We start from the raw sequence: 21777 nt of genomic DNA on the forward strand, positions 1-21777 counted from the left end.
ACTACAGCTGAATCAATATAGTGAGAACGCAACAGCTGAAAGAAAACAGGTCCCACTCAGAAAAAAAAAAAAAAAAAAAAAAAGCTGTCAACGTGGTCATTTAATTGGTTAATGATGTGTTTAATTAGTGTCTGTGATGGAGCTGAGGGTGCCGTTAGCAGCCTGTTTGCTTTACAGTATATTGGTAAGTGAGCCCCCAAAATACAACATTTTACTCAGATTTTTCTCTGTTTATAAAACACCACGGAGGCAGAGAAGCGTTTGTAATCCTTTATTATTCCCCGTGCCATTTATGAAACTGTCTCTTAATTAGGCATGGATGTTCTGGACAGTGATTCTGTCGGGGAGACGTTGTCGTGGCATTAGCCTGATGTCCGATTACCATGCTCCAGCGATGATCCCCCACCCCGGACCCTTCACCACCACCACCCCCCCCCCCCGCCCCGTCTCCTCCCGCCCGCTTCGGCTGACTGACTTACACTCCAGTGACCCTGGGGGGATATTTTGGGATGGCCAATTTCAACGGCTGCTTTGGCATGAGAGGGGTTATTTGTGAAGGACATATGAAAGAAGACCTTGTGACTGCGGTCGCAGCGCCTTCCCCTCCTTACTGTTTTACACCTTATTTCACCGAAAAGAAGATCTATACGCTTGTAGGCAGAAATGTACCCATGAATGAACAACAAAATCGCTATCAAGATATTAGACCTAGCATGTTCTGTAAAGCCCTTGGCAATGTGTGGCTGTGTTTTCTCCCATGAAGCTTCTTTTTTTTTTTTTTTTTTGCGTCCTTCATGTCCCTGTGTTCCATAGCTACACTATCACATTAAAAAAAATAACTATATACTGTTTCCACTCACAATTTTATTAACACATGTGTCTATTAAGAAAGAAGTGCATCAAAAAACGCTCACCAAAAACTCTCGTTAAAATTGTCTGCGTAGATATTGTACGATTATATCGGTACTGAGGACTCACCATACAAAGTGGCAGTAATTGAGATGTGATGGATCCATAGAAGTGTCTGGAATATGCAGGAACTTACCGTGGTCAGGCTTGGCAGGCGGCGTGAGGCTGAGTCTGTCCAGTGAATCACTGCTAGTCTCATTCACAACGTAATCAAAGTTCAGGATAAACATCATGACAACACCTTCCTCGTTCTTCACCGGGATTATGTGAGTGTTGCACAAGAAGTCGGACCCTGAGGGAGAGAGAATAAACGTGCCTTCGTCATTTCGCTCCTCTTATTCTTCTTTCTTTCTCAATTAGCAACCATCTGTTCTCTTAATCGTTTTTTTTTTTTTTTGTCTGAGTCGCTAATGAAGATGTACGGCATCTTGACAGAGAATAGGGAAAGGAATATGCTCATATTCATAGTCAAGCTGTAAAAATAAATAAATAAATAAATACATTCAATAATTCAAAGATGATGCATTTAAAGTAGGATGCAATATGCTATGATACTAATATCAGGATATTGAGTATGTGACAGATGAAGATTTTGACCAATCAGTGTCTACATTATTAATTTTCCCGCGTGTTCATAATACTTAAGCAAGGGCTAAAAGACCTTGGTGATTAAAGCTAATGATAAGCTATTTTAATAAATGTAAGCTCAACAGAGGAGTGCATATTCCAACCTTGTATTAAACATGGCATAATCCCCGAAGTGGTTTTCATTCATGTTGTTTCAGCTGGTGGCGCTGACACACACACACACACACACACATAAACATTGAGAGAGAGAGAGAGAGAGAGAGAGAGAGAGACGGGCCTAGGCTACAGCTGTAAATGGTTGGTACATTTGGTGCTGAAAGCAGCTGCAGGGACCTGCAGGTCAGAGTGTCCCCGGACTGTTCCCAGCCTTTCCCTGCAAGCTTAGCCCAGCACGGAGACGTGCAGCTGGCCAAGCCACGTGGGAGCCACAGGGCTTAGCTGGACATAAAGACGAGCTTCTAAAAGAGCATGGTCAGAACTGCGGCCGCTCCAGCGCTAGCACAGACCCTTTTTTTCACCCTCGCTCACTCTCTCTCTCTCTCTCTCTCTCTCTCTCTCTCTCTCTTTTGAGGCCAGGTCAGACTAACTGGTTATCGGATGAGCCGTGTCTCAAAGCTCTTTTAGTAGAGAGTTGATCCATTAGCAAACACTCCTGATTTAGGCTGCATTCCTCACGAAACTGTATCTGATGCTGCTCAGAGGATTAGGGACTGTTTGGGTGTCTGGAACACAAATGGTTATTTCTCTCTCTCTCTCTCACCCACTCTATCTCTCTCGCTCTCTCTCTTTGTCCTAACGTAGTGAGACATCGGTTTTCACATCAGTCGGTGTAAGCCTAGCATTCCGTTGTTTTCACACTGGTCAGTGTCAGCCTAATCCTCTGTTGTTTTTAGACAGGTCTGTGTCAGCCCAGCATTCTGTTATTTTTACACTGATCAGTGCCAGCCTAGCTTTCTGTTGTTTTACACTGGTCAGTGTCAGCCTAGCATTCTGTTGTTTTCATACTGGTCAGTGTCAGCCTTGTCCTCTGTTGTTTTTAGACTGGTCAGTGTCAGCCTAGCATTCTGTTGTTTTTACACTGGTCAGTGTTAGCCTTGTCTTCTGTTGTTTTTAAACTGGTCAGTGTCAGCCCAGCATTCCATTGTTTTTACACTGGTCAGTGTCACCCTAGCATTCCATTGTTATTACACTGGTCAGTGTCACCCTAGTCTTCTGTTGTTCTTAGACTGGACGGTGTCAGCCTAGCCTTCTGTTATGGTTACACTATACAGTGTCAGCCTAGCATTCTATTGTTTGTACACTAGACTGTGTCAGCCTAGCATTCTGTTGTTTTTACACTGGGTCAGTGTCAGCCTAGCATTCTGTTGTTTTTACACTGGTCAGTGTCAGCCTTGTCTTCTGTTGTTTTTACACTGGTCAGTGTCAGCCTAGCATTCCATTGTTTTTACACTGGTCAGTGTCACCCTAGTCTTCTGTAGTTTTTAGACTGGTCAGTGTCAGCCTAGCATTCTGTTGTTTTTATATTGGTCAGTGTCGGCCTAGCATTCTGTTGTTTTTATACTGGTCAGTGTCGGCCTAGCATTCTGTTGTTTTTATACTGGTCAGTGTTAGCCTAGCATTCTATTGTTTTTACACTGGTCAGTGTCAGCCTTGTCTTCTGTTGTTTTTACACTGGTCAGTGTCAGCCTAGCATTCCATTGTTTTTACACTGGTCAGTGTCACCCTAGTCTTCTGTTGTTTTTAGACAGGTCTGTGTCAGCCTAGCATTCTGTTGTTTTTATACTGGTCAGTGTCGGCCTAGCATTCCGTTGTTTTTATACTGGTCAGTGTTAGCCTAGCATTCTATTGTTTTTACACTGGTCAGTGTCAGCCTAGCATTCTGTTGTTGTCCCTGTGTTTGATCACTTTATGAATGACACTGCCAGAAAGATATTTGAGGCTTTGTGAGATTCACAGAATTCCGTCGATATCAATTACATTTTTCTTCTTTGAGACAGTAGTGTGGATTCATAATGTATAGAACATACCTGATACTTTACAAAGCAATCCTACCCATCTGATTCTGATTCTTTTTACCTGTATTTCAGTACATCACTTTTGCTTCCCCACATTTCAACTCAGTGCAAGTTAGTGCAAAATCTGCAGTATATGATCTAGAATATTCAGAATTATTCTAAAAGTAAATAATTCTGGTGGTAGAGGCTCCTCCATCCAGGACAATCACAAATGTAAAAGAGGCTACTCTATATTAAAGAAGAGTGAACACAGAAGAACCCAAAGCACCTGCAAAGCACAACAACAGTAAAGAGTCAGAAAGATGTATTTGTGAGAACGGAGAGATGTTTTATAAGCATTGGAACATGCTTGGCTTAGCATCCCTGTGGCCATAGTCATACATCATTTTTTTCAAACAGTGGAGCGCATCATCAGTCTGAAAAGAAAGAAAGAAAGAAAGAAAGAAAGAAAGAAAGAAAGAAAGAAAAAGAAAATTCTGGGACAGAAAAAAAGGAAGAAAGAAAGAAATTACAAACGATGTCAAATATGTGCGTTCTGTCTCCTGCTGACTGGTGTTTAATAGGACTGAAGAAAACTCTAATGTTGTCACCACACATAAGACCAAATATCATGGGGAATTAAAACCCGACAATATGTACAGTATAAAATGAAATGAAAACAGTCAATGGATTCAAGAATATCATCTTTGTGTACTCATTCATTTTTTTTTTAATCTCTGCCTATCAGTTAGAAAAAAACTGAATGGCTGTAAGCATTCAGAATGGTCTCAAAGCGATCTTTTCTTTGAGCCCTGCTTATCCTGACTGCGTTCATGTCTCTATGCCCCATCCACTCCAGTTTAACTTCAGGAGTTACCACAAAAAGGACAAGAAAAAGAAAATCTACATGACAGACTTCGCAGATTTAATATTTACACTGTGGTATTTGATAACCAAAAAGCCTACCTTTCTCTCCATTTCTCTGTCTCTGTTTCTCTCTCTCTCTCTCTCTCTCTCTCTCTCTCTCACACACACACACACACACACACACACACACACACTCCCTCTCACTCTTTCTGTCTTTCTGTATCCACCAGGGAAAAGAGCACCTGATGTGCATGCTGTAAACGGGTAGATCAAAAGAATCTAAGCCCCTGCAAATGCAAATGGTGTCTGTCTCTTTGCCTGTGCTTCCAGATTTGTGGACACACACACACACACACACACACACCCCTGGCGGTCTCATTGCTCTCCCTCTGAGCACTGCCTCACACAGTGTCTGTCAGTAGTGTTCATTAGCAGTGTGCTAGCTGTCTTACTAAATATAACCAGCTCCTGCTGGACTGCATTAGGCATGACACTCCCTAATAGGAAGCCTGGCTGCCTGCAAAAAGCTCTATTAAATAGGAGGTCCCTTTACCGGATAGAGAGACGTACCCACTGAGCGCAAAGATCCAGTCAGCAATGTAAAGCATGAGAGAGAGTTTATCCTCTATGAATTTCCATCAAATCCATGCACATGTGGTGGTACAAAAGCAGCGAAGACTGCTTATACAAACGAGATGGAATTATACTTTTCACTTTTTTTTTTCTGTTATGTTTCACTTTTTTTGTCATGCAACCTTTAGCTCAAGAATATTACAACAAGAAGTTTTCTAAGCTATGTGTGTGTTGCTTCGTGTTTTTTTTTTTTCCTCATACATTTTGCAGTACTTCTAAACATACGAACTCAAGTGCTAGCACATTTCTTTGTTGATATCATACTCTTCAGTGTAAAAAATTCTTGTGTCTAATGATTTCATCTCTCACATTTCTGTGACTCGTTTTGTCACATTAAAAAAAAGGGTGATGAATAGGAGCATCAAATGGTCGTGAAGTTAATTAGTGGTCAATTGTAATTAGCAGCACTCTGACTGTACCTGAACATGCAAACTACAGATAAGTGCAACAAATGAACACCATGTAGAGTAGAGTTTACCAACATACAATATGTCTGTGGGACTGCCTTGTGCTCCATGAGGGATTTATTAATGATAAATCGTGCAAACATACGGCTTTACGAAAGTGATTTTATTTTTGACAACTGGACATTGTTAAACTCTTTCTTTTTCCCATTAATCATCTTACATTATTTTCAGACAGTCTTCAAAATTTGTCCTTCACAAGCCTGTTTTTTTTTTTTTTTATCCCCAGAGTTTTGTGTTTAAATGTGAATGGCAAGACATTAATAAAGAGTCTTTGAACGGGTGTCAATTCAGAGCTCCTGTGGGGTTCTGGCCCTGGTTAAGACGCTGGCAGGACCTCGTTCAGCTGATCACCTCAGCACAGCAGATGGACAGACAATGCCTGACTAAAGAGGTTAGCAACGGGACAGCACTCCATCCTGTACCATGCTGAATGTCACCTTTACTCAACTAAAGCTTGGCACAAGTCTTTATTCTGTGGACAGGCTGCTCCAAATGTGAGAAATTGTCAAATTTTGAGGGGGTGGAGAATTTTGTTTTAAATATATGTATATGTATATGTGGGGATGACTTATTCTGGTCAAAGATGGGATTACATTGTGAGTTGACTAAGAGGTAAAGCGAATCTGACTCCTTCTCTCTCTGCGTGTTTCTCTCTGTTTCTCACTCACTCCTTTCTTCCTTACACTCATTTTGTTCTTTTCGTGCTCACACAGAGAGACATCACACAGAAACACACACACACTCACACACACACACACACAAAAGGAGAGGGAAAAAAACCCCAGAAAACATCCGCTCAGTTGTGCATTTTTCCTGAAATCAGAATTGGGGAGATGTTGGCGGGTTCATTTGCACTCTTTGATAATCATTTGAAAGGCTTGCCGAAGCCTGCAGTCACACACACACACACACACACACAGATCTGCTGTGCACACTCAGTCAGGACGTGCAGAACATACACAAATACCTGTATCCTAAACCGGGTTTATTTGTCTGTATCACACATATTTTGGCCATCTCATATCATCGTATCACAAATATTTTCGATGCAATATGACAGATCATTCTTTTTCAGTTATTGCATCTCCCTTGACTTAACAAATGTGTTTTTCATGGTCTGTACACTTTCATAGTTATAATCTTCCTTTTGTTTTATCCTTTCTTTCCATATCATCTTCCCTTCTCTCGATTTTTGACATAATGAGCTTTTTCTTTCTATTGACTTAGTTCAGTATCTCAGGCTACATTCTGAATGAGTTTGAGGTGCTTTGCCACACAGTGTAATATCACTGAACTTGATTGTGAATGTACAATGAACGATTTCAAATTAACAACTTGAATACATGTTGGGATAACACTGGACAATAACCGTGCAGTACAGACAGGATTACAAGGATAGTGAACCAGCACGTCAGCTGACTGCCATTTCAATAATCGTATGTCACTTCAATAATTAAATCATGGGCATATTCTGGGCATAGTCTTACACGTTATCTGATTAATATTTAAAGACACGATTTGTTGGTTATTGATTATTTCCTGCTCTCTCTCTCTCTTTCTCTCCCTCTCTCACACGTGCACACACACACACGCACACACACTACCTGTACTGGACAGAAGGTCAGATTCCAGGCCACGGGGGGATGCAAATCTTATCGACTTACTCATTTTTCTGCTTGGCTTCATCTTCTACTCCAGGGCCTCTCACTATTGTGCACATCTATCAGAGCAAAAGCTCCTACCCAGTGGGCTAGCTCAGTGCAAATGGTCAGCCGTCAAAAGGCAATCCATCTTTAAAAGCATTACACAGAGACTGCTGTAGCACTCAGAGGTTAACCTGTCAATCACTGTCACACTGTTACACTGTACCATTAAAAGATAAAGACAGGCACAGCTTCCTACTAATTACTCAACATTATCGACTCTTACAATTTAACAGCGACACGCGCATGGATGTAAACTGGTTCCATGCTAGGGGTCAGGTCTAGTTTCAAGATGATGGAAATTTCATTTGGTTCTATTTCCACCATCAATTATTAAAACAGTGTGTCTAGAGAAAAGGTGTCTCAGCTTTTTCTTGGGAGTCGTTTCCATTGAAGTGCTGTATTTACAGTAAACAGTCTCTGCCTGGTAACAATGCTTTTTGAATCTCTACACAGAAATGAATCACAGAGAAATGTAATACCAGCTATAAAGAATGAATCAGGCTCTTTCGAGAAGAGAGAGCCAAGCGTCATTAGAGAGATACTATTTGGCCATTTGTCAAAGTGTGAATGAAGGTCAAGGTGTCCTCACCTGCCTTAACAGATATCATCAAGAGTTGAGGCTATAAAAACTTGAACAGACCTTAAAAATCTCAATTATGTCATTTGAACATACCACAGTTTATAACTGGACAGGTGTATTGTCTTTTGGTGTAATTTCTAAGACATTTATATTGTTTTAGATGTAAACTGGCTGAAAAACTAAGTCTATCTCTATTCAAATAAACATAGAAATAAATGAACAAAACTGTGAGTCCTGTTTACGTGAGAGAGGCTATGGTGTGTTGACAGTTTGCAGATGGCTTGTTGTCCCATCTCCCTAGGCATGGTAACCTGATCCCTCTACTCATTTAGACCATTTTGTCGAACGAAGTGCCGTGAAATGTTATTGCCGTTTATGGCCAACGCCCTGTTGTTGGTGACCTCACCGCCCATCTGTGACAATGCCATGAATGCGACGACACGATAGCAAAACCAACAACGTCAGACTCGTGGGGCTCTTTTTTTAAATTAAAATGTTCCTAGTGATTGTCTTTTTGTGTAATAATCATCCGTTTCAGCACGGTATAACTTTTTACATATCTAACACTGTTCTAGCATACTGGTATGAAATGTAATAAGCAACTAATAGGTCAAAAATAGGTTAGTTTGTGTCTGCACATTATTCGGCATAGACTCCAGTACAACCAGCGTTGGGGAGGGTATTTTAAGATAGTGATACATTAGCCCTCATACTGCCTTATCAAAATTTTACTTGATAGAAAGTAGTGCATTACATCAGTTCTTACAGGCCTTTCTGTCTGATGATCTATGTAAAAACATTTGAAAAGAATAAAAAGCAGCTTAATTCTGTAAACTGTATTCTTTTCTTACACAGTCATTTCAAGCCCTCACAGTGACACAGAACACAGTAAACTGCAAATCATGCATCTGAACCTGTTCAAAGTCACAGAATAACCTTCACATCGTAAATGTCAAGAGACTAGCGATAGGCCGCTTTTATGATAACTCTGTCATTTTTTTTTCGGGAACAGGGGCGCATGATCGCACTGTGCCGTACCCCGTTTTTAAAAATAAACGTGCAAATAAACATTATTACCGTACCGTCGACGTATCTGAGGAAAGCATGCGCCCTTTGCTAACACAGAAAGTTAATTAGATAAACCTAAAGGTGAAAGCTGTCCCACGAAGCATCTCGGAACAAGTGCGAGCATGCGATAGTCTTCACACCAGAACACAGTCCATCATCATCATCATTACGGATGCCGTTATGCTTAGGGCAGAGCATTAACGCCAAATGAGACTCCGCAATCAATCTCACACACTTTTCAGCTTCCTGTTATTTTAATGTTAATGAACACATTACAGGGTGACAAAGCAATTTCCCACCAAAGCACCAATGGTCACACATTATTGGCTGGCATGGTGGGAAAAAAAAAAAAAAAAAAAAGAGCATTCAAAATCGGGAATCATCTCTCAGCGGTTCCCTGTAATTTTCACAAATGTCCTAAAAGACATTCTCCATTTGCTCTAAATGGTTACCTATTGATTTTCCACATGCCTGGAGAACAGATTTAGTTTCATTCACTCACAGACTTATGGGCACCGGAGCTAAAATTAGCCCGTTATCGTTCATCCTTCAGGAAAGGCTCTGTTACGTCATTATGGTGTTGAGTGATGAGCTTTGGTTTGATTCTCACACCACAGCAAGCCGCAGTAATTCATCAGAGATTAGGGTGAAATGCCCCTATGTTCCCTGCCTAAGCGGTCTGTATGTTTCTCTCTTTTTAACAGAGAGAGAGTGTTGTGTGTGTTGTTCTGTTGTTCATTTTTTTTTGATGAAAACTGGAGGTCGGGATCACACAGTGAAACTAAAACCAACGTTGCAAACAGATCATCAGAATGTGAGGGACAAAAAGGGATATTTCCAAGTCTTTACCACAAACTGAACATCACGCTGACTGAACATCACGCCGCCCTCCCTGTCGTGTTCTTAAAAGACAGCATAAAGTCCCTCTGATGCCTTACTGTCAGTTTACGATAGACAGTAAGTCTGAGTCTGAGTTGGAGTCCGAGTTTCCTGAGAAACAGCAGTAGAGCATACTATCAGCATGTCATTACTTGTTACGGTAAGGTTAACTGAAGATTCATTTTAACTAGAAATAAATAGATAAATAAATAGATAATAGAATAAATACGTATATTAACCTTACTGTGATATCACTTGTTAAAGCAGGGTTAACTCAAAATCACTTAAAACGATAAAATGAATGAAACTGTATATTGTAACCACTACAGAGCACAACCCAACCCGAAATATCTGGATTCATAGGTGATGGCATATACTGAATATATAAATAAATAAATAAATAAATAAATGAACTTGCTCATTTCATGGGAGAGAATTAGAACTATAAGGCACATTCTACATGTAAAATGCATCACACTTTTCAGAACATGCTACGCTGTTGATGATGTGTTTTGGGTGTCAACCCTCAATCACTAATCTTTGTCTTTGAAGCAAATCTTTCTTTCCTCGGAATGATATTCAGAAGGTTCCATTCGCACAGGGAAACTGAGGGAAAAATACTCAATGCCCATGTTAGAAACCAAAGACATTTCTCTTTCTATGGCTTATCTTGATGATGCAAGCTGGCAGGTTTCTCAGCTCTGGGTTTTTCTACCGTCTTGTTTAACGCAAGACTCCACTGGGCTCAGCCAATCAGAAACGAGCTGTAAAGGGGTGGAGGGTGGGAGAGGGGGGTGTAATGGAGGAGGGGAGGATGGCTTGGGTGGGGGAGGCTGGCAGGGTGCTGCTAGCCCTTTGTTTGCGATCTTCTGGTCATGTGACCCTCGCCACTCTGTAGCTGCTGGGAGCCAGACAGCACGGCCTAGATTCAGTTCTCATCAGTGTAGCATCAGGACTACTAACTGACTACCGGTAAGAAACTTCTGGCACTCATGTGTTGCGTGTCATTTTCGGTGGCTTTGCGGTAAATGTACTAGCAAGGCTTGGGTTAAACTTTCATTCATTATCACTGATTTGCTGCCATTGTATTTACTCATCTATTTTTTTTTTAAATGTTTTGGAAAGAGCAATTTTCTAATCTTCATGAACTTGCAGTTCTGGCAGTGACTTTAACTCTCCACTGAAAAGTTCAGAGCCTCCCGTGGTCTTGTTCTTTTAGGAGTCAGTGACAGAACATTATGGAACAGTGATATACACAGCCATTTGTGGTCCTCTTATAAGCTCCTCATCTCCTCCTGCAGTTCCATAACCCTGTTCACCTTATTTCACTTTTACTACATTAGAATGAGTGTGCCAGATTGGAGACATTCATTCACTGCTGGTTTACCATCCCTTGAAAGAGAGAGAAAACAGAAGGAAACGGCATTTCTTCTGGCAAAGCTATGGAACAGATGGGTAGGTTGCCTCTGGACTCATTTCAACAAGGACTCCCTGAGATGGAGTGATCTGTTTAATATGGAGCAGGATACTGATGTTTGGGATGGGCATATGTCCCTTCATGGCCATCGAATCTCCCATCTGTCCCTTCTGAACCTCCTGCCCAATGCGTGATGAAAGTAAACCCCTTTTTTTTCTTTCTTTTTTTTTCTTTCTTTTTTTTTCTTCCGGAAACCCTTACTGCCCGCAGCTATAACACAATGGAACTTGTTATCAGCATGCATAACTGTCCGTCGTATGTTATAATCAGCTCTGAGAGTGTTCAGTGTATCTATGAGGCAATATTTCAACTGACTCAAAGTGACACGTTGCCACATACATAACACATAACAGTAATGATTAAACACCGCGGCACGACTGCACTATGCTGCTTGGTATAGGCAAGATTAAAACCAAACATTACAAAACTGTTGTAGTTTATTAATTTGTAGCTGATATTCAGAGGTTTTCTAAAGGTTAATAGCACTGTCTGGAAGGTGCATAGTCTGCAGCTGGAGTGTAATTAATTCTGGGCAATTAGGAAGACACCGCACACACGTCACCCGGGCTGAAACGAAATCCGACGCGTTTTTATTTCCCGCGACCCGCGGTTCCGACCGGCTGACTTTGCTCTGATAAACACCTGACCCAGTCCTAGGAAAACACATTGCTGTTTTTGAAACAGACGAAAAAAAAAAAAAAAAAAAGAAGTGTAACACAAGAGACTGCTGAGAATTAAAAATGCATGCCATCCTTTCAAGAGTAGTCAGGCCAACTCTCACGCAGCACACCTACCCCCCCCCCCCCCTCCCCCCAACATCAGGCCAAACTTGGCAGAACGTTGGCTACACAATAGCTTAGAACTGGCACTCACATCCACAGCTAACGGAGGGAAATACGGAGCCAAAGTTCGGGGGTTGTAGGGGGATCCACGGCGTGAAACCCAGCACCCGCGCTCACCACATGCCCCAAATCCATCAACATCTTTTACTCTGCCAGGGCTGTTACGACTCCATTATCCTTTTATCGTGAGCACGCTAGCTGGTGTCAGCTTCCCTTTGTCTGACACATTATGTTACAAAGTATTATTACCAACCCCAGGACGAGCTGAACTTACAAACCTCACAACAACCTTGCATTTAACTCATTAACGATGCATATTTCCTGGAGACTGCATAATTGATAACAAAGTCCTGTTAATCTTGAAACGATATCAAACCACACACACACACACATACACACACAAACAATCACGCAGAAAGGGAGACAAAGAAAGAGAGAGTGTATGTGTGTGTGCGTGTGAGAGAGAGAGAATGAGAGAGAGAAAGAGAAATACAGAGAGAAAGAGGGCGTTTGCCTTACTTTTCCCTGTATAGATAATTCTCTTCACTGTTTGCTCTGTTTTAAATGCTAAACATAGTGGTTGTTGATAAGAAGCTTAAGTTTCCAGCCTGTGTGCAAGTAGATTTGCAAAGAACTGAATGGACGCCGGAGTGACCAGCAATCCAATGTGCTGGTCGACAGCACATTTTATCGCCCATCAAAGGCTTATACGCCGCAGTATGATAAGTGCAGCAAATCTACACGATGACATCAGCATTAACAGCATTCCCAAAGCGTACAGCCCATCCATTAATAGACAAGGACAGCTACATTTATGAATCAATCTTTACGTCCCTGACAGAAAAGCTGAAAGAGGGGACGGTTTGGTCAGACCACTGCGATGTAATCCACATGTTTCTCAAAGCAGCTTTGCCTTTCACAAGTGAGAAAACAATAGCAGGTTTCCTTTATCTGATTACTGTCTTTATTTCTATTAGTTCCCCACAGGCCCGATTTAGGAAAGCCTTCAAAATGATCACTTCTTTTTTTTTTGGACCATACAAGATTGCAGACACAGTCCACAACTGGTCCAAATATTTGCAGCTCAGGAATAATGAGTTGATTCGTTGGCTATTGCATGCGTACGCAATACTAACACGTGAAACCGACGGTAGTAAATCTGACCCTAAATGCTCTAAACTGAGGAGGCTCGCGACTGGTTTAAATGAGGAGACAGGGGGATAGAGTTCCTCTCCTCTGAGTGTGCTACAAGATATGTCAGATGGGGTGGATCAATGATGCTATTACACTCAACACTGCCATGAATCTTTCTCGCTCTCTCTCTCTCTCTCTCTCTCTCTCCCTCTCTCTGTCTGTTCATGGATACAGTGCCATTGAGAGGGGGCCTACCACTCTGCTGTATAATACATGAACGTGAAGCAGATAGCCCTCTCTGTCATGCTTATACGAGTAAGTCTTCATGAAACCCGGCACTGTAACATTACAGATTATATAAGCCTCAGATCTCTAGGCCATAGCAAGTGAGGGGAAAATGCAATGATATTGTTATTATAAGCATGTGTCAAAAGGCTGTCTCTGTTTCCAAGCTTTGTGCCTCGTCAAACCGATTGTTGATTTTTTTTTTTTTTTTTTTTTTTTTTAAAGCGTAAAGGTCACGCTGAGCTGAATGACTGTGAATTATATTTTGGGTCTATAAAACCCAGACAATCTGTGCTGGAATGTTACCACGCTCCCATCCGTTTTTTTTTTTTTCTTTCTTTCTTTTTTTTTTTTTTTTTGCCTTGAAAAAGTAATTCAGATTATACTCCCGTGGTTTATTCTAGATGAAAAAATATTCTTATTCAGAACAACAAAGCTTGTTTTATTGGAGTTTAGAAGAGGAAGTAAAAATGAAAATCAAAAGCCGCTCTCTGAAGAATGAATGTCCTCATGCTTCGAGCTGTCGAGAATCTAAGTATGGTGACCCTCACCTCATTACTGCAGACCTGAGGCTCCAGGAAGCCATCTAGTTACTGCGTTTTAACAATTCCCTCTTTTTCGTATGAGATGTTATGTAACAAACAAATAACCTGCTCTGTTTTTTTTAATTTTTTTTATCATAGTACGACTGTGGGACGAGAAGTCTGAATCCTAGACAGTGATGGATATGTCAGAATGACTGTAATGTACCATGGCTGGAAATGACAGGAGTCTTTGCCTGAACGCTGAATTACTGTGCTTAAGAGAAATGTTACTTTAATTCACTTTGACTTCAGGGACAGTCTGTGTGTACACAGAGATCTTCAAATCATGTCAAAGCTTGACTTTAAAGTGCTCTGTTTGGCTGAGGATGATAGCCAGAGAAAACGGTAAAACTGAAAAAAGGAAATATAAAAAGTCTGGAGAATGTTGTTGTTCCACAAAAGACAAGAAAGCAACTAATCAACTGAACGAGGACTAGTTGTACTTTAAAAACGTTGGGAGAGACCTGCGGTTTGGGTACCATTTATGTAGTTGTTCATTCATTTGTATAATATCAATTTTGGGTTCACATATCACTTAGTAACTTAGTAACTTAGTAACCTTATGTCTTCCCTAATTAGTTCAACAAACAGCTCAACAATACTCATATTCCAATTCATTACTCCTTGTCATATGGGAGTACAGTGCCATAATAAAAACACCATTTATATTCCACTGACATATTTAGGAATGTAAATACTCATTTATTAGAACCATTAAAACCGAGACTGTGAGTGTCAAAGCCCATTACCTTTGACAGTGTATTTGGGGAAAAAAAACCCTCCTGTGTTTCTGGTGTAACAGTGAATCAAGGCTTAAGTGTTCATTAGCAACGCATGAGCACCGTAATCCATCACGGCTTCACCTAAAGGTGCATGTCAGGGCACGCGAGGTGTAACAAGTCAATTAAAGCAAACCCTGAAGTGACATCTCCATATGCCACAGAACACCGGTTCCTCTCTGGATCCCATTTAAACAGACAGACAGACAGACAGAGAGAGAGAGAGAGAGAGAGAGAGAGAGAGATGTCTCTATCTCTCTCCGCACTGGGACCGCTAAACAAATGTGCCCCTTTGCCATTTGTGACAGGTTGTGACAGTTTTTCATGATGACTTAGTCTCCTCCACACCAGTGTGATAGTCTCACTGGCCTCTCCCCGCAGCGTGGAGTTTTATGGTAAAGGAGAGGCCATTGATTTATTTTTCCCCCCTGGAACAGGATTGCAAATCAATGCACTGTAAGCTATTTGTATCCTCATTAAAACGGTGTTGGGCAGCCGCAGGTGTTTGCGTTCACACAGTGTCAACCTTGGGACAACCATTTTTTTCCCCCTCTTCTTTTTTTCCCACCACTTCCTGTAAACGCTCCAAACTGTAACAAAGTGCTTTCCATCATATGTCATAACAAATCATAAATGCCATCTAAAAGATTATAGACGCACTGCATGATAAACAGGACATTTACCAGAGCTATTGCTGGGCTTTATATACCCTCAAGGCATTTTATATTTCCCCTTTCTTTCGCGGCTCCAAAACACTGTCAGTTAAAACGGAGCTTCAACAAACCGTCCTCAATGGACCAATATTCCATTCATCTTCTCATTAAGAGTTACTTTGACTTTTCTGTTTCTGCTGATCTTAACCCGTCTCACCCCATTCTTTTTCAAACAAAAAATCTTGCTTGTGATTATTGTGCGATGTCACACACTGAAGCAGATTCCAAAATGGAATTCCTAATAAAGGTTTAATGAGTCATAATGAGTTCCGTCTCATTCTTATGGAAGTAAAACACCACGTACGTACGAGCATAAGTGGAGGAGATGGGTTCTGAATTGCGGTATAATTCCCTTGCCTTTCCTATGCCAGGACCCGTTCAATAGCTGCGACCGCCTTACCTGCCAAGCCTCTGATTACACCTTCACTATTATGCAACGCCTGTTTTATTCTCTAGCCAGAGATCATTGTTCGAGGTCTTCTCTCTGTGTCTCTTTCAGAGGAGTATATGATACCATTGATTAAAACTTTCTCTCAGTACACTACCTTATAATTTATCAAAACACTGAAAGATGGCACACACACACACACACACATACACACACAGACACACACACACACACACACCCTTTTGTTCTCTCCTGTTCTGTTTAATCTGTGCCATATTCAGGAGCTTGGTTATCTCTAAGTAATGTCTGTTTTCGTCCTATGTCACCATGTTACCTAAACTTACAAAACACACAACTGGACACTGTTTCACAAGGCCCACATTCAACCGCGTCGCAACTCTTAAACCAATATAGACGTCGATGCTCACGATCAATACCCACATCTTTTATAACAAATCTTTAAGCCCTTACATCCAATCGCAATGCTGAGCTTTGTTTGTAATCGCATCAATAACTGTACGGTGTTTCTTATTTGCTATGTTTCTGTAAATATTACCTTAGGCTGCAATAGCAGAGGTTGCCGATCTCTACAGACACAACCTGAAAGTAGATATGGGTGTGTGATTCTTTTTTTTTTTTTTTTTTAATCCAGTGAATTTTTACAGACTAGGAAAGCCTGCCCAGAGAGATGTCGTCTGGATTTGTCTGAGTCGCTTCTGGCATGTGAAAGGAAACTCACATTAGGGCTACAGCTGCCCTGTGCTTCAGTGCACAGATCAGCTGGAATAAGTCTCTGAAGAAAATGAGACGCTTAAGAGACTGGAGCAGAGACAGAGAGAGAAAGTGCAAGGAAATGAAGGGAGAGAGGTAGAGAGAGAGGTAGAAAGAGAGAGAGAGAGAGAGAGAGAGAGAGCCTCTAGAGAGTTCCAGTGAGATTTCAATCTCCCTTGCTCTCTCTCTCTCTCTCTCTCTCTCTCATTTCATCCAAAGTGCCCGGTAATGGCCCCCTAACCAGTCTATAATAAGCATTCCTGTGGCATGACACTCCATGATCTTTCTTCCATTCAGCTCTTTTTAAGAACTGGAGCTGATTCACAGAAAACCACCCCTAAACCACTGAGCTGAACTCACCATCCTTGCGGTAGTAGGTGATTTCTACCTTCCGTTCCTCAGAGCCCAGGAGAGCCTGGGCCACTTGTGAGATGGCATGTCTCTTGGTGTGTTCTCCATGGAGGAAGTCACAGGTACATGGCTTCTGCATGACGTCCGGCCGTGAGAACCCTGTCATCTCACAAAAGCCATCGTTGCAGTAGATGATAGCACAGTTCTGCACCCTGGCATTGGCTATAATGAATTTCTTATCTGCAAAAGATGAAGGAAGGGGTTAGCTTTACTTCCACTTTGAGGTGAGTGTAAAAGAGAGACATGGACAAAGCAGGCATATCATTGCTCCTGCGATAAGACGACTAACACTTAAAAACAACCTAATCGTAACGTCGTATGAAATGAATGGTAGCAAACTGTCTAAGATAAATAAGTCACATTTTTCTAGACTGCTTACATTAATACTATTAAATATACAATTAATTGAAACAGGACTGGGAAACTGCACTAAGAATATCAATACGGCGGTACAGTTTCGTGTGACTATATAACGTCGTTTGTGCTTGACGCAAACGTCAAATTTCAGCATCAGCACTGAACAATAACTGATACTCACTTTGGGTTCCATACTTCCGAAAATGAGCATCACTGTACATCGTATCAAGTAACTTAAGTTCTCACTAACATCCTACTGTTCTGTAACACTCACAGTAAGTTTGTAAGTTGTCACGCTTTTTTCTAATATCCGCCATTTATAATGTCTGTAAACACTGGTGCTTTTGAGATAATGGGACAAATACGTTAGCTCTCAACAATATATGGAGTTTAAATATAATATCGCCACATTGTTGTTGGCGGAAAAATATTATTCTCCCTATTTCCATGAATAATATCCCAGTATAATAATAGCCCATAGGTGTTCTTTGAAAGTACATGAAAGAGAATCACTGAAGCTTCTCATACATTAGTGCATTAAAATAATCTGTGCTCCACTCTTTGATTTAAATATATATATATATATATAGCGTACATTTTAAATCAAGTGTAGAATTTTCAAGTTATCATCATTAGTCGCAACCAACCGAAACTACACTTATCACCTGATTTAATAATAGGGCTGCTGGTAAGCACCGATAACGTTGGCAAACATTCACAATACTCACTCTGTCCCTCGAATTTCCGTATTATTATTCCAAGAAACGTGTTTTGTGGCGCAACATGACCTCTTCTAACAGGCATGATTGAATTATCCTCAGCTGTTCTCGTATAAACGTGCTTTCGCTGCTTCACCCCGTTAAGTTACCGATGTTTCTGGACGATACTCCCTTTGTCACAAATCATGCCCACTACACTCAGATCTTCCACTTTGAATGACCTTTTTTGTCTGTGTTACTTAAACGCGGTTGTTGCAAGATGCATAGCGGAACCTCTTAAAAAGTCCTTGCCGACACCAGTCGGAATCGGGAGGGAAAACTCGGGTGAGGTCCACTTTGAGAACCATGTCTGTATCCAGATGGGTGAGATCTTGTCGTGCGCTTAAGCGATGTGTTGACTGGGAATGGAAGACTGTCGCTCATCTGCCTGAGGGAGTGACGCTACCTCCAGGGGTTTGCGACTCTGCGCTGCGCTCCGCTTGGAGTCAAGCAAAGCTTCTGGTTTGGGAAGGGAACGTAGATTCACAGACAAAACCTTACGGTGTGTGTTTCGTCGTTAATACGTAGGCTGTGAGTTGCTGCCCTCATGACACGGCACGTGGCTCTATTTTCCACGCTTAGTAACCGAGCCCACAACTGAACGAGACAGTTAAACTGTTGTATTATTGCCATGAAACATCAACGGAACCAAGTGTTCTGTGAAATTTTTAACTATCTTGGTAAAATATATTTTTTGTCTTTGTGACATTATTGTTTAGGCCTGTCAAAATGCAGATTTTATGCAGTGCTAGAACTGTAAACAATGAACTGCTTGGCGACTTGTCCATGGTCCTGAAATAAGTGAAATCACATGCAGCTCTTACGGCTTTTTCTGTCAACACGTTAGCCTTGCATTTTATGAACCATTAATTCCTTTCGGTCGAGTCAACATGATTCAAATTTACTGAATGGTTTCCTTTTACATTCAAACTGTATGTATTAATCCATACATGTCCGGGCAACCACTCGGCTAATCTCCGTGGCAGGGCAGCAACCGTACTGATGCTGCGTTAAAATGCAAATGTGTGTAAAATGAAAAGCCGCTCCTACTGTAGGCCTACAGAAACATCTGTCTCGGTATTTCAGCGGGGGCTCAAACACACATCTGCTCCATTGAGAAAACAAGTGGAATAGAGGGAGAAGATGAGAAAACATCAGATTTTCTTAGAGAAGGAATTTACTGATCAGCCTCCCCGTGGCAGTATCTGTTTCGCTGTATCTATATTCAGCATTCCTCTGATTATTTGAAAACAGCATAAAAACTATGTTTTAGGTTAGCACAGCTTAAGGGTAATTTCTCGTCTACTATTATCAAACTTTTTTTTTTTTAATTCACACACACTGCAGAGCTTTGCCAAATATGTACACCCTCCTATTTTTACAAGCAATAACGTGCTAACCATAACTTAATTAGACCTACTGGTACAGAGAAGTCAAGACGGATTCAACCTGACAAGTAGAAAAAAACAAAAACCCCTCTTGAACTTAACATTAGATTACTCGACAGTGCCCTCAGAACGGGACAGAAGAACTGCCTTGTCAGGCGCATTCTAGAGGAAATGTCTGGCAACAAACGGTGCATAACGCTTGAATCAGCCTTTTTCACGGCATATTTAAAAACCGGTCGAACCCAGCCGTTATTTCAACTTGAGAGCAGACATCGACTGAAAGATTCCCTTGCATGGGTTCTCGTGCACATATTTTAAACACAGACTGTTGCACTACAACTCCCGCAACTCATCTTGAACGCAAGCTTCCTGATAAGACGATGGGCCCAGTTCAAACCACCGTAAAATTTGGCAAATAAATGATTAGAACAATCAAAAGAACATTAAAAGAGTAACATATCATAAAATGTAACTATACAACAGTCTACAATCCACATGGTATGTAAAAAGTGATCAGTTCTTCACTGCTGCAGTTGTCTGACAGTGACTGATATTATTTCCACAGAGAGGTGAGCCTCCCTTTCACACCAGACAAAAACATTGTTTCTTTTTCTCCTGAGAAAAAGGAGCTTTGTATCTGAGTGATATAATGTCTGTCAAATTATTCAGTTTTTCAAAAGTTTTGTTGAGCTATAATTTTGTGTTAATATGAGGCATCAGCATGGACTAACTTCATGTATGCCTTCAGGAGCAAAAAGGATGGGGGAGGATTGAGTGTGTGTATATGTCTTCTTTGTGTGTGTGTGTGTGTGTGTTTGTATTGATCTGCAGGCCTCCTTGAGGTGATTCTCTGGCTGAGACCAGCTCCCAGTAAAGCAGAGAGCTTTGTTTGGACTTAAACATGTTATCTGTTGCTTTCTATCAAATCAAACCCATAAAAAGCAGTGGTACATCTGACCAGTGTCTCTCTGCAGACAGGACTCTGTCAGCCACTTAGTGGGAAATTATTGCAGGTAAAATGAGTGGCAGTTGCTCAAGGCCTCTCTCTTATTGCTATCAAATGGCGATTTAATTACAAATCAGGTACAAAGGTCAGTGTAAAGTCATTCTGAGTAATATTACTCAGTGGGCTATATATATTAGATGGGTAAGTTAAATATTTGTACTTTAACTGGTTACTGTTTATGTTTTAATTGATAGATACACATGCTTTAGGGGCATTAAAATGTAACTGTAACCTTGATTTTAACATGTGCAAGATGTGAAGATCATACATGAAAATGATAAAACCTCTGTTGAAAATAGAGCAAGTTTCTATTCTAAGTAATCTGATGTTCTTGTCCCAACATTAGCAGAGTCACTAAGGTTTTGAAGTGATGTAAGGTGAATGGCAATATTTACAGAGTCTGTTTTTCTCTCCATACAAGGTAAACTGTCTTCAGAGGAACCCCCAGGCATGGGCTGTGTGACATCAGCTGTGCTCTGGATTCTCACTCCCTTCCAATCACTGAGTATACCAGGGGGATATCAAACCTCCCACAGTGAAAAAAACACACAGATACCGCACCCCTTTGACCTTGGGTACTGCTGGTTTATCCTGTGTTTTGGATTTTAGGATGCACAGATATGCATGCCACAAAGAAATAAAGGGAAAAAAACCAAACAAAACAAACAAATAAACAAAGGTTACAGCCATGTAATATTTATTATGTGTGAGGCTGTGTGTTGATCTTCAATGATCAATTTATTTATTGTCCTCTATTAGACTTTGAAATGATAGTCAATGAAGAAAGTTATATGGAAATACAGTGCAACAATATATTCCCAGCTAAAATTAAACTGTGATCATATGTTTATTTGTTTTGTTGTTTGAAGGCATGGTTACCATGGAAACAATATAAAGTGAGTCCAGACCTGATTTACAAGTCTTGAATTTTTTGCTTCTGGGGTGTGCGTGACAACTGTCTGTGCAATGTGTGCGACATGTCTGAAACAGGCAGCCCCGCAGTTCATGTTTTCACTGCTTTCAGAGAGCATTTGGATTAGTTTCTCTCTCTCTCTCTCTCACACACTCACACAAACACACACACATGCACACACAAACATTCTCTCTCTCTCTCTCTCTCTCTCTCTCTCTCATTCCTCTTTCTCTCTCTTTCTTTCTTTCCATACTCATTGAGAGAGAGAGAGAGAGAGAGA

At 41.0% G+C, this 21777-nt stretch overlaps 1 protein-coding gene across 1 annotated transcript in view; it reads right to left on the reverse strand.

The window, feature by feature from the left end:
• Positions 1–18236, reverse strand: part of LOC115822727 (potassium voltage-gated channel subfamily H member 7) — a 44774-nt gene extending 26538 nt beyond the window's left edge. Inside the window, exons 1-3 of the mRNA XM_030786642.1 lie at positions 18161–18236; positions 17025–17255; positions 1046–1201 (exon numbers count right to left, since the gene is read on the reverse strand). Of these exons, the coding sequence (XP_030642502.1) occupies positions 1046–1201; positions 17025–17255; positions 18161–18236 (463 nt within the window). The remainder of the gene's footprint in view (positions 1–1045; positions 1202–17024; positions 17256–18160) is intronic.
• Between the last annotated feature and the right edge of the window lie 3541 nt (positions 18237–21777).

This window comes from Chanos chanos, chromosome 10 (assembly GCF_902362185.1).
Source record: "Chanos chanos chromosome 10, fChaCha1.1, whole genome shotgun sequence".
Lineage (NCBI taxonomy): Eukaryota > Metazoa > Chordata > Actinopteri > Gonorynchiformes > Chanidae > Chanos > Chanos chanos.